General features: G+C 40.0%; 1 protein-coding gene across 1 annotated transcript in view; it reads right to left on the bottom strand.

Annotated features, from left to right (window-relative positions):
* Positions 1-379: 379 nt before the first annotated feature.
* Positions 380-19674, bottom strand: part of ZNF485 (zinc finger protein 485) — a 60406-nt gene continuing 41111 nt past the window's right edge. Inside the window, 8 exon segments of the mRNA XM_036828072.1 lie at positions 380-1128; positions 1131-1206; positions 1208-1542; positions 6635-6684; positions 6686-6725; positions 7203-7329; positions 9147-9233; positions 9609-9782. Of these exon segments, the coding sequence (XP_036683967.1) occupies positions 380-1128; positions 1131-1206; positions 1208-1542; positions 6635-6684; positions 6686-6725; positions 7203-7329; positions 9147-9233; positions 9609-9782 (1638 nt within the window).

The following is a 19674-nucleotide window of genomic DNA, read 5'->3' as shown; positions in this document are numbered from 1 at the left end:
CTTTCACAATTCTGGGTCTTTTGTGGTTCCATGTAAATTTTAGGATTATCTGTTCTAGTTCTGTGAAAAATGTCATGGGTAATTTGATAGAGATCACAATAAATCTGTAGATTGCTTTGGGTAGTATGGCCATTTTTACAATATTAATTCTTTGCAATTTGCTTTTTTAACTTATCCAGGTATCATGGAGATATATCTATGGTTGTATATAGAGCTCTACCTCATTCTTTTCACTTGCTACATAATAGCATTTAGGTTCTTGCTACATTTAAGTTCTTCAAATATTTCACTAGTACAAACCATACTACAATGAACATCCTCACAAGTGAGAAGTTTTCCAGGATACAGGCTCACAGAATATATTCATTAAGTGTATAATTTATTGAATGTCTCCTCCTTGATGGTAAAAAAGGAATAAACTATCTCTGCATGATTTACCAAACGAACTACATTTGATGGCTCTTTCTTTGTTATGAATTTTCTTATGTTGTTTGAGGCTTGAATTCTGAGGAAAAGCCTTCCCACATTCATTACATTCATAAGGTTTTTCTCCTGTATGGATTTTCTGATGTTCAGCAAGGCCAGAGCTATGCCTGAAGAATTTCCCACATTTCTTACAGCGATAGGGCTTTTCTCCAGTAAGAATTCTCTGATGTTCAATAAGGGCTGAGCTCTTCCTAAAGGCTTTCCCACAGTCATTACATTGATGTAATGGGGTTTATTGATGGGGTTTATTTCCACTATGAGTCTTCTGATGTCCAGCAAAGGATGAGCTATACCTGAAAGATTTTCCACATTTACTACAGAGATAAGGTTTCTCTCCTGAATGCATTCTTTGAAGACTAAGAAGACTTGAGGTTTTCCTAAAGCATTTTCCACATTCATTACACTGATCCAGTTTCTCACCAGTATGTATTCTCTGATGGTACAAGACAGCTGAGTTATCCCGGAAAGTTTTCCCACATTCATTACATTTAAATGGCTTCTCTCCACTATGTATTTTCACATAATGAGCAAGGCCTGAATTCTGAGCAAAGGCTTTCCCACAATCATTGTATCTGTAGGGTTTCTAACCAGTATGAATTCTATGGTGACTTAAAAGAATAGAGTTATTTCTGAAAGTTTTCGACATTCATTGCATTTATGGAGTTTCTCTCTAGAATGAATTTTCTGATGATTAACAAATGTTGAGTGCTTCTTGAGGAAATTTCCCACATTTAACACATCTGAAACATTTCTTGCCTATGTAAATTTCATGATGACTTAAAAGGGATGAGCTGCTCATAAAGGCTATCCCACATTCTTTACATTTATGGGGTTTCTCACCAGTATGATTTCTCTGGTGGCTAATAAAGGAGGAATTATATTTGAAGACTTTCCCACATTCCTCGCATTTATAGTGTGCCTTCTCTATGCAACTTCTGCCTTCCCAATCCAGGCTTCTTTCCATCATGACACTTTTTGTTTGTTCTCCCAAATCAGATCTCTCAGAAGTATTTTGCTGTAGGGCTGACATCTTTGTTTCAAATATGTACTCCTGAACTGAAAAAAAATTTTTAAATTCAGATGTTCTCTATGTTGAAACACTGAAAATGAGAGCTGCACATGGATAAGAATAACGTTCTATTCTATACAACTAAAGGTTATGTAAAATTAATTCATCCCACTTGTGATTCTTGCTAAGAAAAGATGGCAAGACTAAAGATGGGAGAAGTAAATAGGATCTAAGGAAACAGAAGTTATAAATATTGTGTTTAAAGAATGCAAGGAGCATCTAAGAAGTTGGTAAGTTAGGAAGGTAGCACAGGAAACACCAAAAAAGAAAAAAAGATAAAAATTTGAGGATAAACACAACTTTGGGGAGAAAACCAAGTATCACAAAGCAAGCCAGGATTACTAGGACAGACTCCTATAAGGAGGTACATTTGAGAACATTGTAATATAACACTGTACATCTCCAAGAATTTGAGAATAACATTCCTCTGTGAGAATTTAGCAGAGAACCAACATTTAATGGCTCAGAGATAAAGATATACACACACACACACACACATATATTTATATTTTTATTTTTATATACATTTACATTTATTAGCCTGAAGAGAAATTCCATTCATCAGATACTAGAGCTAAAACTTATTTTTTTAATGCAAAATTGGAGGTGAAGTCTGCTAATAAACAGCCCAGACCCTTCAAATGGCCTTTGATGGGATATGTATTTAATGTGTAATGATTAAGCTAGAGAAAATGTCAAGATTCTGATTGTAAAGGTAAGTGGAGGCAAATCAGTCATATGAAGAGAAAGGCACTCATGGATTCATGTTCTGTGACAAAGGTGACTTTGCAGAGCAGCGGTGAAAAGGAGACTACATTGGCATATTGGGGGGAGGGAGGAGTAAACATGCACCCTATCTCATACCATGCACAAAAATCAATTCTAACAGGATGGCAAATCTAAATGTAAAAGACAAGCAATAAAATTTCTAAAAGTTAACACAGAAGAGTACCTTTATAAACTTGAGGAAAGGAAAGATTTATTAAACAGTACACAAAACACAATGACAAGAAAGGAGAAGATTAATAAAATAGAGCTCATTAAAATTAAAACCTCCTATTCATCAAAAGGCCACTATTAGTGAAAAGCAAACCACAGAGAGAAGGGCAATACCACATATATAATCAACAAAGAGTTTTTTTTTAATAGACACTCCATAAAAGATGACATATAATGGCCAATAAACATTTGAAATATCCTCCACCTCATTAGATATCAGGGATATGGATATTAAGACAAAATGAGGGACTTCCCTGGTGGCACAGTGGTTAAGAATCTGCCTGCCAACGCAGGGGACACGGGTTCAAGCCCGGGTCTGGGAAGATCCCACATGCTGTGAAGCAACTAAGCCCATGCACCACAACTACTGAGCCAGTGCTCTACAGCCCATGGGCCACAACTACTGAAGCCCGTGTGCCTAGAGCCCATGCTCTGCAACAAGAGAAGCCACCGCAATGAGAAGCCCGCACACCGCAACAAAGAGTAGCCCCAGCTCTCCGCAACTAGAGAAAGCCCGTGCGCAGCAACAAAGACCCAACACAGCCAGAAATAAATAAATAAATAAATAAATAAATAAAAGTAAAATAAAATTCTAAAAAAAAAAAAGACACTATGAGATACACGATACACCTAAAGAACAATTAACTTCAAAGGACTGATGATATTAAGTGTTGACAAGGATATGGAACAATGAGTACTCTCACACACTGATGATGGAAATATAAATAGGTACAAAACTTTGAAAAACTATTTGGCATTATGTACTAAAGTTGAATATATGCATATCCTATAAACTAGAAATCCCACCCCAAAAGAAATGTATCCACATATGAACCAAGCAATAACATATATGAAATGTTCATACCATTTGTAATTCTCAAAAGCTAGAAACATCCCAAATATCCATCCAAAATATGAGATAATGAAATACTCTATGGCAGTAGTTTTAAGAGCCTGGTCTCCAGATCAGTAACAACAGCATCAGCATCACCTAAGAACTTGTAGAGATTTTCAATCCACATTTCAGACCTAATGAATAAAAAGTGCCGAGGGTGGGGCCTAGCAATTATGTTTAAACATGCATTCTAATGATCCACAGGAAGGACAATGATGAAAATGAATGAATCTCACAAAATGTTACGCATAAAAAGCCACATCAAAAAAATATATAGTTCCATTCATATAAAGTTAAAAAAACAGGCCAAAATTAAATTACAGTGTTAGTTCAGGGGGAGGAGGAGAGTGTGGCTAATGATTGGAAGGGATCAGGTATGATTTAGTAGAGTACTGCCAGTGTTCTCTTTCTTGAGCTGAGTGCTGGTTACATGAATATTCATTTCAAAAATATCAATTTAGACCATATATACATAAAATCGACTCTTCTATATATGTGTTAAATTTTAAAAAGGTTTTAAGAAAGAAAAAGGAAGGTTAGCTTATGACTCTCTTAATACTTTGATCAGAGAAATCAAAATGCAAATTGCAAAATATCTAAAAAATAATGACAATAAAAACTACAATATAACCAAAACACTGCACAAACAGAAGTTTACAGCTTTAAACATTTATGTTACATAAATAAGAAGAAAAATCAATGAATTAATTAATGAATCAACTATAAAAGTTTAGAAAAAGTAAATAAACCTAAGGGGAAAAAAAGAAAAAGGAGTTAAAGATTAAAAAATAGAAAACAGTAACACTAGTAAATACATCTAAGAGTCTATAAAAAGTAAAACAGAGCTAATGAAGGGGGGAAAATGGGGAAAAAACAAATAAATAATGTAAGAAATCATAAGAAAGTAACCATGAATATACAGGATATATGTAGAATCATAAAAGTCTACTTTGTTCAATACTATGCAGATAAATTTGAGAACTTTATTACTGGATATTTTTTAGGAAAATGTAAATTACCAAAACTGTTTCAAGAGAGAGCAAAAATCTAGTTGGCCAAGTTACTATACAAGAGAGAATACTGCTAAAGAATTACCCCCCAATTCCTCTCCCCTGCTCCCTACCACAAAAAACAAGCTTTAAAAAAAACAAAAACAAACAAAAAAAACCCCAAACCTTCAGGGAACCAGTTATCATGTGAATTAAATTTTAACAAAGAATGAAAATAGGAAGGATCAAAAATTTTCACAAAAATTATTACAAAATTTAAATCAAAACTCAATGAAAATGGCCCAATGAAAAAGAAAAATATAAACAAATTTCTTGTAAGTATCAATGCAAAAACTTACATAAAACATTAGCAAAGAGTATCATCTACTGACATGTTAAAAGAATAATGTAATATGCCATGACCAAGTGGGGTTCTACTAAGAATGCCAAGTCATTAAGATAATTAAGAATAAAATTTACCATATTAACAACCAAAAGGGAAAAGACAGATGTCATCTCCATATATGTTGAAAAGGTATTTGATAAAATTCAATATCTATGCTGAATTTAAAAGAACAAAAATTTCTTAATAAAAGACGTGGATTAAATACTTCCTTGTATAATAACGTATATCTATCCCAACCCAGTACCAAAATTCAAACAGAAAGAATAAAGAATAAGAAAGACTGAGTTACTACTGCTACTCTATAAATCTACACAAGCATTTAGGGGGGAAATGTTCAACATAGTGAAAACAAATGGAATTACTGAAAAGCATTAAAACACACACACACACACACACACACACAAAATTCCAGTTATAAAATAAGTCATGGCAATGTAATGTACAGCATGGCAACTCTAGTTAATAACACTGTAGTGCATATTTGTAAGTTGCTAAGAGAGTAAACCTTACAACTTCTCATCACAAGAAAAAAAATTTTTGTAATTATGTATGGTGACAGATGTTAACTAGACATATTATGGTGATCATTTCCCAATATATACAAATATTAAACCATTACATTGTACACCTGAAACTAATATAATGTTATATGTCTATTATATTTCAATTTTAAAAAAGAATAGTTTAGAGGTCTAAAGGAAAAAAAAAAACAGTTTAAGCAAGATTATGCATCACTGGTATTTTCCATGAAACACAATTATAAAAGTTTCCCTGAAGATGATATAGGAAAAATGACAATTCACGTTTTAAAAGAAGGATACACATTTTAGGTGAGAGAAATATCCATGTTTAAAGATTTAGAAGTGAACGATGACATGGAGAAAGTGACATACATAAATTTATGCAAAGTATACACAGAAAAAAATGAGAGACAAGAGCAAATGATAAAATAGAAAAGAAATAAAAGAAGACCCGAGGGAAAGGGAAGAAAGTGCTTCCCTATCAGTTTCTTTGCCAAAAATAGTAATCACCTGATAGTCAGGAACATATGCTTATAACTGGAATCTGCCACTGCCCCACTGTATGATCAGGGATATGGATATTAAAACTAGAAAGGGGGGCTTCCCTGGCAGTGCAGTGATTGAGAATCTGCCTGCCAATGCAGGGGACACGGGTTTGAGCCCTGGTCTGGGAAGATCCCACGTGCCGCGGAGCAACTAGGCCCGTGAGCCACAACTACTGAGCCTGCGCGTCTGGAGCCTGTGCTCCACAACAAGAGAGGCCGCGATAGTGAGAGGCCCGCGCACTGCGACAAAGAGTGGCCCCCGCCTGCCGCAACTAGAGAAAGCCCTCGCACAGAAACGAAGACCCAACACAGCCAAAAATAAAAAAAAAAAAAATTTAATTAATTAATTCAAAAAAAAAAAACTAGGAAGGGTTAAACAGCCATTCGTCTAGCTAACCACAGGAGAATTTGGAAGACATTGAGAATGGACAGAAGGTAGAAACAAAGTGTAGCCTGACAAGTGCCTGAAAATGGGGAGGGAAACAACACATAAAGAGACTGATTTCAGGGTGAGAAGTCAGAGGCCTGAGGCCCTTGTGAAAGGAGCAAGAGTAGAAAGAATGACAAAAATGGCAAGCCATTTGACATGAGGATGACGTCAAAAAGAGGCAACTAGTGTCAACTGCCACAGCCCTTCTGCATGGACATGGACTCTCTAAGATGAGCCTTCTGAGCAAGAACTCCCTCCTCACTGTTCTGTGTGCTGAGCTCCAGGCTCACTCACCTGCATAGGTACCTGATGGAACCTCTTGTACTTCCATCCATGGCTCTTCCATCCAACTGGGTTATTAGCTTGGGTTTGGAAGAGAGAAGCCCTGTTCACAGAGAAAGAAAAGGAACATGACTGTGGTTATGAGCACAAGGAGTTATCCCAAATCTCAGTCTCAACTTGGGGGTCTACAAGGAGCATGGATATGTCAGGAAGGCCTAGAGGGTGATATCAAGGACATCCAAATCACAGTCATAGAAATGTAGGAGTGGAAGTCAGTTAGAAAACCAGGCCTCTTTGAGGACAGGAAACTCCTACTGTTGGTGGCAGATGAATGGTGACATGCAAAATTTAGAGAACTGGGCTAGACTGCACACAAAGCTGCCCATCTTAAACTCTGTATGGCTCTGACCTTTCTGAGTGAAAGGCGCATGAACTCCAGCCTCTAAGCCCATGGTAAAAACAAACAAACAAACAAAAACCTCCCATTTTAAGAGTTTAAGTACCCCCAAATCATTAACCCTGTGAAAATGCACAATTGCCCAGCAGATCAATTTTGAGTTAAAGAGAAAAAAATCCTTACCCACAAACACCAGATTGCCATAGTCCTCCAGGATCACATCCCTGTACAGGGCCCACTGAGCAGCACCCAGGTGTCTCCCTTCAATCTGGGTAAAGGCGACAGCCACATCCCCAAACGTCAGTGATCCCTGCAAAATCAAACCCAATTCCATTCACCCAGGAACCGTTGACTCCCTTGCCCCTGAGGTAGGGAGCCAGGAAGGTCTCACTGGAGAAGGAAGGCAAGACATTCAAAGTCAGCTTTTGATAGCTCAGATTGTTTATGAAGAGAAAAGTGGGACACAGTTAACGAAAGGACCAACGAGGAACGTATATGACATCCTCGGAAAGCAGACTTGCTTCAGAGGAACGAAATATTAAAAGATGAGAGGCTGGAAAGTGAAGTGATTCGTGACCCCTCACTTCAATCACACTGCCCTCCTCGTGTTCTTCCAATACGCCTATCATGCTCGTTCCTCCGGGCCTGGTGTTTGCTCATCCCTCACTTAGTAGGGATGAAGTGAAATTGCTTAAATGTCACTTCGTCAGAAAGTTCTTCTTTTCTCTTCTCCCATCTTCTACTACTTTCTATCCCATGACCCACTTTATTTTTTTTTCACAGGGTTTCTCACTGCCAGGCAGGAGAGGTTTAGATTTATGGTCAGTACACTCTATAATGAGAGCTCCAGGAGGTCAGGGACCACTTGGGTCACTGCTGTCTCCCCAGCCTAAAACACTGCTTGACACATGGGCATGTTCAAGGATGTGTCATTCAACAAATGAATAGAAACGCTGAAAGACATGCAAAATGATACTGGCTTTATCCTAGAATTTACAGTGATAAATATGTATTTGTTAATTGCCATTCATAGCAATAACAACCTAGTATGTACCAGGCACAGTGCTGAGCCCTAAGACATACAACATCTCTCTGTATTTCCACCAGAAATGTATAAAGTAAATCTATTTTACAGCTAAGAATACTAAGGCTCAGAGAGTTGAAAGAACTTGCTCAAGGTCACAGGCTGGTTGAGTATACAATATTAAAAAGGAGCTATAAAAAGTGGTAATGAGACTATGGAGCAAACTAGAAGAAATGGCTAGGGCATATTAAAAGGAAAAAATGGGTGAGCCTAAAAAATACACATGCAAAGGTGTTTCAAATGAAATAATTTGATTCGCTAGTGTGATAAGAATACGGGTAATCTTTAATTTTTAAAAATTTTTGTTACTCTTAGTTTGCATAATAAATACTCAACTATTTACTACTTCCTTCAAAATGTTCATTACCTCCTGTCAACTTCTCAAAGTCCTTCAAAACCCCGTTTTCTCCAGGATTAAGGCAAATTCCAACCTGGCATTCTAGACACTGAACGTTTCCAACTTTCTCTGGGGCTAGCTCATTCATGGTTCAGATGTAACGGCTTCACTCATGTTGCAGCGCCTTCCCCTAGTCACCCCAAACTCTCCAAATATGCAAATTTCATTTATTCTTCAGTAAGAACCATAATGATCACCACCACTACCACCTCCCCACCCTAAAGACTCCTCTGACTCCTGAAGGTCAAGAGAGCACTACCATGGCTGTGTCATGTGTATCATTCATGATTAACGTAAAGCCTGTTACATCTTTTTATGCTATGTGTCTGTTTTTCCATTTTCTGAGTTCGCAATGTCTTTGAGGCAACAGCTGTACCTTATTACAAAGTATGTTTCACTTTCTAGCACTCTAGAAAGCATGGGTACCAATAATCTATTTGGTGAATGATTCTGTAATGGGTAGAGAGGACATGAAGGGATGACAGTGGGGAGAGGGGCCCCTTCTCTGTAGAGCTACACCACTCCAGGAATGGCTCAGGCAGCTTGGTCCATACACTGGGCAGAGCATTTTCCAAGCAAGAGGCATAAACCCAACTTCACTTTGAAACAACAGCGATTTCTCAGGAAAAGGAAAAATCAAACTTGCCTGGATGTGGGTTCTTGGTAGTCTTGGGGCCGTCTGTCCCCTGAACTGTTCTCCCAGGCAAGGACAAAGAATCTTGACTAAGCCAACCTGGGAAGAAGAAAGGAAATGTGAGGAAGTCCCTCCATGTTCGGTACTAGCTAGAACTCGCTCTCTGCACGCTGAACGAGAACAGTCCGCCACACTCCCTACTCCCCACAAAGGTCGAGAGGTGAAGGTGGTTAAGGGCAGGAAGAAAGGGCACGGAACGCCTGCCTGGAGTCCGGCCTTGCAGCAAGCTCCAGGCCAAGCTCTGACCGTGAGTCAGTCAGGCACCTTCTCCAACACATGTGGAAAGTCTCGTCGGAGATTCAATCCCTGGGCCTCAGTGCAAGCCTTTAAACCTTCTGGGACAGCACGGCTCCTGGGGTTGGGGCCCCGCTCACATCTGCCCGCCCCTCCTAGCCCGCTCTTTCCTCAACCTGCCCCTCGGGGAAAGGAGGAGCGCACCAGGTCTTTGTGCCCCCGTCCGGCGGCAGCCGTTCCCGACCAAGCTGGGAGGGTTGGGCCAGAAAGCTGCGCGCGCTGAAGAGCCGTGACCACCCTCACTGTATTTACAGCCGAGACACAGGTGCAAGCCGGGCATGCCGGAGCCGCGCTCTACTCAAACGGAGGCGGGCAGGGCCGGAAACGGAAGTGACCGCGGAGGCCTCTGGGAAATGTAGTCTGGGATACAGTCCGGCGTCTCAGTTTCTTCATCCTGCATGCGCACGTTGGCATCACCTGGGGAGCTTGAAAAATTAATTGCGCCTTGGTCCCAACTCCACAGATTTTGCGTTAATGCTCTGGGTGTGGTCTTGGCATCGGGATTTTTTAAGCTCCCAAACGATTTTAATATTCAGCCAAGATTGGCACCCAGAAACTGATTGCTAGAATGATTTGGATCTGAAAAACATGTTTTAGGTTACTTTGGGGGACCTATTTATGGTTTGTTCATTTGTTTGTTTCCAAGTAATCCTGTTTTAATTTCAGACAAAGAAAAAGCATGTTAGAAAAGTATAGCACCCAGAACATTAAAAATTAGTTTCTCACCATTAACTGACACAGAAGATGGAACAAGATTGAATCAGTTTTAACAAATGTATTATTAAAATATTCTACTTATAAAATCCAGCAATTTGACAGCTTAGGAAGGAAAAATATATCTTTCATTCAATTAGGACTTTTTATTTAAAAGAAAATTCCTCTGAACGGAGCATTCATTCACCAACCTAACAATGATTAACCAATGCCCCAGTATGTGCCACTCACTGTTCTAGATGCTAAGGATAAAGCAGTTGTCAAGGACTCCCTCCTTCACCAAACTTTAGTCAGGATCCTGTGAATCCTCTTCTCCTCTAGACCTTGTCTTTGGCCTGGTGAATCCAATTTTAGTAAAGAATCCTGCTAAGCCAGTTCATCAGGAATTCCCGGGCTTCCCTGGTGGCGCAGTGGTTGAGAATCTGCCTGCTAATGCAGGGACACGGGTTCGAGCCCTGGTCTGGGAAGATCCCACATGCCGCGGAGCAACTAGGCCCGTGAGCCACAACTACTGAGCCTGCGCGTCTGGAGCCTGTGCTCTGCAAAAAGAGAGGCCGCGATAGTGAGAGGCCCGCGCACCGCGATGAAGAGTGGCCCCCGTTTGCCACAACTAGAGAAAGCCCTCGCACAGAAACGAAGACCCAACACAGCCAAAAATAAATAAATTAATTAAAAATAAAATAAAATAAAATAACAAATGTTCAAGTACAATTGGTGTCTAAAAAAAAAAAAGAATTCCCCCACCATTGGTATCTAATCAAGTTCCTTTCTACCTCCCCTTGATACCTAACCGATTTCTTAGTAATTTTCCATTTACTCCCTCACCCTGCCAGTTGGCTATAAATCCCCACTTGTCCCTGTTGTACTGGGGGTAAGTTCAAGCTCTCTCCCTATTGCAGTAGGCTTGAATAAAGTCTTCTTTGCAGGTTTCAACGAGTGTCAGAATAATTTCTCTTTAACACAGTGAAAAAATAATGTTCCTCCCCTCAAAGACCTTACATTCAAATAGGGGGCAGGAAGACAGAGATTAAACAAACGCAAGGTAAGGAGTTGGGAGGAGGATTCTTATCCAATACAGAGCTGTATGAACTGCCCTCTTTGATAAGAGATCATACAAGCAGAGTCCGAAGGAAGTAAGGTAACAAGAAGGAGTGTATCTGTGGGAAGTCTGGTCCAGGCAGAGGAAACAGCAGATGCAAAGCCACTACAGAGAGAGCGTACTTGGTTTATTTGAGGAAGAAAAACATGTCAATGAGGTTGGAATTCTAAAGACATAAGAAAAGACCAGATCATGTTTGTGATGACTAATTTCATGTGTCACCTTGACTGAGCTAAGGGATGCCCAGATAGCTTATAAAATATTATTTCTGGGCCCACCTATGAGGGTGTTTCCAGAAGAGATTAATATACGAATGGTGAACTGAGTAAAGCAGACTGCTCTCCTCAATGTGGGTGGGCAACATCCAATCTATTGAGAGTCTGAATAGAATTTAAAAAGCGGAGGAAGGGAGATTGGTCTCTCCACTTGAGCTAAGACATCCATCTTCTCCTGCCCTCAGACCTTCAGATGCTGGGACTTACGTCAACATACCATTCCTCCCTTCTCAGGCCTTCAACCTCCAACTGGGAGTTACGCCATTGGCTCCCCTAATTCTCAGGCCATCAGATACAGACTGAACTACACCACTGGCTTTCCTAGTTCTCCAGCTTGCAGACATCAGATCATTGGACTTCTAAGTCTCCATAACTACAGGAGCCAATTAATTAATTAAATACACTATTGGTTCTGTTTCTCTAGAGAACTCTGCTTAATACAATGTTGGTCCTTTCAGTCCACTATAAAGACACTGGCTCTTATTTCAACTGAAATAAGAAGCCATCAGAATGTGGAGAAATCAGAATTCTCATTGGTTGTTAGTAGGATCATAAAATACTGCAGCCACTTTGGAAAATGCCTGGCAGTTCCTCGAAATGATAAATATGGAGTTACCATATCACTCCATGATTCCATTCCTAGATACCTAACAAAGAACAATGAAAATATACATCCACACAAAAATTTGTATATAAGTGTACATAGCAGTGTTATTCATTAGAGCTAAAACTGGAAACAACACAAATGTACAACAACCGGTGAATGGATAAACAAAATATGGTATATCCAAACAATGGAATAATATTTGGCAATAAAGTTAATGAAGTACCGATACATGCTACATAATCAATGAACTTTGAAAATATAATCCTAAGTGAAAGAAGACAGTCACAAAATATAACACACTGTATGATTCCACTTATCTGAAATGTCCAAAATGTCAAATTCTATAGAGACAAAAATAGATAAATGGTTGCTAGCAGATGGAGGAAAGGAGGAATGGAGAGACACTATTGATGGGTATGGAGCTTCTTTTGGGAGTAATGAAATGTTGTAAAATTAGATAGTAATTATATTAGTTTCCTAGGGCTGCTGTAACAAAGTGCCACAAACTTAAACAATAGAAATTAATTTTGTCACACTTTTGGAGGCCAGAAGTACAAAACCAAGGTGTCAGCAGGGTTGGTTCCTCCTCAGACTTTGGGTAGAATCCTTCCTTGACTCTTCCTAGGTTCTGGCGGTTGCCATCAATCCTTGCCTTACATTCTCCCTGTGTGTCTCTGTCTTTATGTGGTACTTCCTCTTATAAGGACAGCTACTTATATTGGATTAGAGCCCAACCTAACAACCTCATCTTAACTTGATTACATCTGCAACAACCCGATTTCCAAATAAGGTCACATTTTGGAGTACTGGGGGTTAGAACGTCAACGTATGAAGGCGGGTGGGAACACAATTCAACTCATGAAATTTAGTTTTGTGTTTTGTTCCTTAATGTTTTGCTTTTAATACTCTGTAATGTATTCTTTACAGTTCACATCTTATGAGATAGGATCTAAGTTTGTCTCAAATGAATAGATAACTTTTCAGCACCATTCATTGAAAAGTCTTCTTGTTCCTCCACTAAATTGAAATGCCATCATTATCTTATGTCACACTATACAGTCTCCTAAACAAAAGTTGTGGGGATTTCTTAACCTGTGCTGTTTTCCAGAAGCAAAGGGCTCAGATAAAGTTCAACACTCTTGCTATTAATAAGGAGTGGTTAAATATATTATAGTAAATCCATATGACAAAATACTAGGCAACCATTAAAAATATCAACATAGATATAGACATATGTTACATAAATGTGCTGACAAAATATTGTTGAGTGAAAAAATCAGTTTCCAAGACAGCCTGTATAGTTTAATCCCACATACTACCTCACATAATAATGAGAAATGCCAGAAAAGTACTCAGCAAAGATCTCCTGCAAGATATGACTCAACCTATGCCAAGTCCTGTGATAAACCTTCTGTTTGAATTATCTCTTTTAATCCTCAAAGCAACCCTATGAGGTAGGTACTATTACTATCCTCAAGAGCAAAAACTTTTTGTTATAGAAATTTCAAATTATACACAACATAGAATAATACAATGAGCCACTATGTATCCATAACCCAGATTCAATAAATATCAAGATCGTGCCCATTTTCTTTTATCTATCAATCTCCCCTCCCTTTTGGTATTCTGGGAAAACTGGACAGCTACATGTAAAAGGATGAAATTAGAACACTCCCTAATACCTTATACAAAAATAAACTCAAAATGGATTAAAGACCTAAATGTAAGGCCAGACACTATAAACTCTTAGAGGAAACCATAGGCAGAACACTCTTTGACATAAATCACAGCAACATCTTTTTGACCCACCTCTCAGAGTAATGAAAATAAAAACAAAAATAAACAAATGGGACCTAATGAAACTTGAAAGCTTTTGCACAGCAAAGGAAACCATAAACAAGACGAAAAGACAACCCTCAGAATGGGAGAAAATATTTGCAAGTGAAACAACTGACAAAGGATCAATCTCCAAAATACACAGCAGCTCATACAGCTCATATCAAAAACAAATAAACAACCCAATCAAAAAATCGGCAGAAGACCTAAACAGACATTTCTCCAAAGAAGACATACAGATGGCCAACAAACACATGAAAAGATGCTCGACATCACTAATCATTAGAGAAATGCAAATCAAAACTACAATAAGGTATCACCTCACACTGGTCAGAATGGCCATCATCAAAAAATCTACAAACAATAAATGCTGGAGAGGGTGTGGAGAAAAGGGAACCCTCCTGCACTGTTGGTGGGAAGGTAAATTGATACAGTCACTATGGGAAACAGTATGGAGGTTCCTTAAAAAACTAAAAATACAACTACCATATGACCCAACAATCCCACTACTGGGCATATACCCAGAGAAAACCATAATTCAAAAAAACACATGCACCCCAATATTCATAGCAACACTATTTATAATAGCCAGGACATGGAAGCAACCTAAATGTCCGTCAGCAGAGGAATGGATAAAGATGTGGTACATATATACAATGGAATATTACTCAGCCATAAAAAGGAATGAAATTGGGTCATTTGTAAAGACATGGATGGACCTAGAGAGTATCATACAGACTGAAGTCAGAAAGAGAAAAGCAAATATCGTATAATAACGCATATACTGGACTCTAGAAAAATGGTATAGATGATCTTATTTGCAAAGCAGAAATACAGACACAGACATAGAGAACAAATGTATGGATACCAAGGGGAAAGGGGTGGGGCAGGAGGAATTGGGAGACTGGGATTGACACATATACATTATTGATACTATGTATAAAATAGACAACTGATGGGAACATACTGTATAGCACAGGGAACTCTACCTAATGCACTGTGGTAACCTAAATGGAAGGCAAGTCCAAAAGGGAGGGGATTTCTGTATGTGTATGGCTGATTCATTTTGTTGTGCAGTGGAGGCTAACACAACATTGTAAAGCAACCATACTCCAATAGAAATTAATTTTTAAAAGTTTAAAATTTTTTTAATTAAAAATTAAATAAAATTAAATAAAAATAAATTTCAAAATATACACAACATAGAATAATACCACAAGCTTCTATGTATCCATAACCCAGATTCAACAAATATCAAGATTGTGCCCATTTTCTTTTTTTTTAATTTTCTTAAAATTTTATTTATTTTATTTTTGGCTGCGTTGGGTCTTTGTTGCTGCGCACGGGCTTCCTCTAGTTGCAGCTAGCGGGGTTTACTCTTTGTTGTGGTGTGCGGGCTTCTCATTGCAGCAGCTTCTCTTGTTGCAGAACACGGCTCTAGGTGCATGGGCTTCAGCAGTTGTGGCATGCGGGCTCAGTAGTTGTGGCTCACAGGCTCTAGAGTGCAGGCTCAGTAGTTGTGGCACACGGGCTTAGTTGATCCACAGCATTTGGGATCTTCCCAGACCAGGGATGGAACCCGTGTCCCCTGCATTGGCAGGCGGATTCTTAACCACTGATCCACCAGGGAAGTCCCGTGCCCATTTTCCTTTATCTATCAATCTCCCCTCCCTTTTGGTATTCTGGATTTTTTTTGGGGGGGGCCATGCCACGTAGCACATGGGATCTTAGTTCCCCAACTAGGGATCGAAGCCGCACCCCCTGCAATGGAAGCGCAGAGTCTTAACCACTGGACCGCTGGTGAAGTCCTAGTTCTCTGGCTTATTTAATAATGAGGTATATACCTGACTCAGGGCATTTTATTTTATTTTTTACATTGTACCATTGTCACGCTGTAAAAAAATAAATACTTTGAGAGACTGAATATGTAAACGGACAATAGCAAGACCACGTAAAAAAACAATCTGCAGCAACCAGCCCAGCAAACCAACCCATTACCTACAGTAACTAGCCCAGGAAACCAGCCTGCTGTAAGTCAGACTTGTAAGAAGTCAGATCACCATCTCCAGCACAATCAGTCCAGGAAGCCAAACTATCAATCACCCCCAAAATGTCTGGTCTTGATTAATAACTGTCAGTATCCCTAATTTTTGTGCCCACTTCCAACTTAGGACCAACCAGAGAAAACCAAATATACTCCCCTAACCAATCACATAAGATGCCCTCTTGTAGTCAGCCCCCTCTAGTTTCCTTTCGCCAACAACCTGCAAACAGGGTGTACCTGAAGCCATTTCCCTCTTTTCCACTCTAAAGCCTTCCGACTCAGCTGCCTGCCTTTGAGTCTCTGCCAAAATGCAAATCATGGTGGCTGACTCCCTTTCCATTAGCTCCCTTGCCATTAGCAAGCTCTGAATAAATAGCCTTTGTTTATTCTCATTTGGTTGGTCATGCTCCCCACAAATTCTTTAATATCTAATATCCAGCCCATATTCAAATCTCCCTAAGTGCCTCACACATTTTTCTACCTGGTTTGTTTGAATCAGATAGGGGAGCACTTCAGGTTGGCCCTGGGTCCTTATGACATGATAGTAGTCATCTTTGGCACTTCCTCACTCTCTGGAAGACAAGTTGTCTCAGGATAACGCTATACTTTGCCATGAAACAGCCATTTCTCCAGAGAGCCCTGGCTTCTGCAGTTTCCTGCAGTTTTGTGGATTCGTCCACAAACTGGAGCTTGTGGAGGAGCTTGTGGAACCTTAGCTTCTTGCTGATGATTCCACTCAGAATGGGAAGCTAGGCTATTTGTTGGCAGTTTTGAGGTTCTGGGTTCCACGACTCTCACTATCTCAGCACAGCTGCTGAAACCTAGTGGTGGTTTGACCTGACCCATTCTGGAATTTGAGGGGAGACCCTGACTCTGGTTTTGTTAAAGATATTGTCCAGTGGGATGTTCTCTGCTATCCTGGTGACTCAGCCCATTTTTATGAGTGACTTGAGGAGATTCAAAAAACTCTGCTGCCAGCAATATGGATGAACCCAGAGATTATCATACTAGGTGAAGTAAGTCAGAAAGAGAAAGACAAATACCACAGGATATCACTTACATGTGGAATCTAAAATATAACACAAATGAACATATCTACAAAGCAAAAACAGACTCACAGACATAGAGAACAGATTCGTGTTTGCCAAGGGGGATGCAGGGTTGGGGAGGGATGGATTGGGAGTTTGGGATTAGCAGATGCAAACTATATAGAATGGAAAAACAACAAGGTCCTATTGTATAGCACAGGGAACTATACTCAGTATCCTGTGATAAACCATAATGGAAAAGAATATGAAAAAGAATGTGTATATATATATGTTTACATATGTATAACTGAATCACTTTGCTGTACAGCAGAAATTAACAAAACTTTGTAAATTAACTATACTTCAATAAAATAAATTTTTAAAAAACTCTGCTGCCATAAGGATCTTTCCCTACTCCCCATTTTTGTTGTTGTTGTTTTTGTTTGTTTGTTTGTTTTAGCAGAGGAAGGTTTAGAGAGGCTAAAAAATGTAGCCTCAGTTTGCTCACGTGCAAAACAGTTAATAATCTCGGCTTGCCTACTTCCCAGGGCTGTTGTGAGAATTAACCGAGATAACGGAAATGAAAAGTCAGAGATTCAAGGAGGGGGACGCCGCAGACAGCAAGCGCAAGGGCAGACACACCTGGAGCAGGTGCAAAACATCCTCCGTGGTGCCTCGGTCTCCAAGGGCATGCCCCTAATGACCGCTGCCACCCGAACGTCAATAATGAGAATGGTACAGCTAACTTATACTGCCCAGCACAGTGATAAGCACCATTCACACATTATTTTATGCAGTCCTCACCACAGCCTGAAAGGGGAGAGTATCGTAAGCCTCATTTTATGGAGGAGGAAATCAGGGCTTAGTGACTGATAAACTTGTTCACAATGGTGCAGTTTTCTGTTGGCAGAACCTGTATTTAAACCCAGACTGTCTCATCCACAGCCCCTGCCTTTAGCTGCTCTGCTTTGGCTTCTGAAATGGAGAAGGTGTGAGTTTTCACTGAAGACGAAGGAAAGACAGAGGACAGAGGACAGGATGAGCCAGCAGGGGCTGGTTAGGACTCTCCCTGTTGAAGGGTTTTGGGCAGCTAGCTGCAGAGCCTCTTTCTCTGTGGCAGGTGACTGAGTTGAAGGCAGGGCTTAGCACATCTTTTGTGTTAGCCTACAAGAGATCAATTACCCACTTAGAGTCTTTCAAGTAGTTCTTGGAAGCATATCCCTCCTCTAGGGTTGCCAGATAAAATACAGCATGCCCAGTAACATCTGAATTACAGAAAAACATTGCAGGGGACACATTTTCTTAAAAACTATTCATTGTTTATCTGAAATTCAAATTTAGCTGGGCATACTGTATTTTCATTTGCTCAATCTGGCAACCCAACCCTCTTCACTCCATACAGATCTTTGTTTTTAAACATCTCTATTATCCTAATACAACATCTAAAAAGCCACAGTTTTTTGGTTTAAAGATTTCTAGATCTTTAGGGATACCCTACGATACATTTAACCTTGGATTGAGGGGACAATCTTTAAGTTGTTATCTACTCATTAGAGTCCTTAGTTGGCTATACCCAACATCTTTCAGAAAATCAACATGTGGAGTGTGAATAAAGGTGAGAAGCGCAGCAACAGCACACAATAAGGGAGAAGAGGATGGGGGAGAAGAGAGGATTCATAACACTGAAAACCACTGAACCCTCCTCATCCCCAGTGCTAGTGGAGCCCTGCAGAGAAACATCATTTCATGTGACAAGGTAGAAAGAATATACTCACTGAGTGCTTTTGAATGAGTAAGTGCAGGAATGATGCTGAGTTGCTTCTAGCAGCATGTGAACTATAATGATGAGTTTCTACAGCCCTGAGGCCATCTTCCCTGAACCCCGAGCAGAGCAGCACCAAGAGCCCTTCATTACTGGGCAAGATTAACTTCCCTCCTCCCTCCCCTCTTGCTTGCCTGGGTGCACCTGAACAATTCTCTTCTTTTCTCTGGGCCTCAATTCTCAGTCTGAAAAGTGAAGAGAGCTGGATGAGATCCTGCTTATCACCCTCTCCATTTCCATGGCTTTTGAGGACATTTTGGCAACAGTATGGGTAATAGAGCTGGAGACATTCTTAGAACTCACAGAGATCTGGAAGGAGGGAGCTCTGTGTGCCCCTGCTCCAGTCAGAAGCCAGCCTGGTTGGGGAAAGGGATCAAATCTACATAGGAGCCCTGGACTACCTTTTCCAGCTCCAACTGTGGTTTCTCCAGCTTTCCTAGAAGTCCACTACGGCCAGAATTGCATCTGCCACCAACCAGCTTGGTCAGGTGCATTTCTGTGTCAGAGTGATCCCTAGTAGGCTGGACTGGGAGGCAGGGCCCAAGGGGGCCAACAGAAACTCCTTTCCTCATCTCTAACCTGACCTGTTCCAATTGTGATGCCTTGAAAAGATGAGGTGACAGATGTGCTACAGTGAAACTGACCCCAGTTCAATACCCAAGGTGCTGAGTTTGGACCCTGGCTCTGCCATTTACCAGAAGCAGGATCTTAGGCAAGTCACTGCCTCTCTCTCTCATCCTCTGTGACTTCATTTTAAGAAT

Source organism: Balaenoptera musculus, chromosome 16 (assembly GCF_009873245.2).
Source record: "Balaenoptera musculus isolate JJ_BM4_2016_0621 chromosome 16, mBalMus1.pri.v3, whole genome shotgun sequence".
NCBI lineage: Eukaryota > Metazoa > Chordata > Mammalia > Artiodactyla > Balaenopteridae > Balaenoptera > Balaenoptera musculus.
The sequence above is the reverse complement of the archived record's forward strand: the minus strand, read 5'-3'. Positions and strand labels throughout refer to the sequence as shown.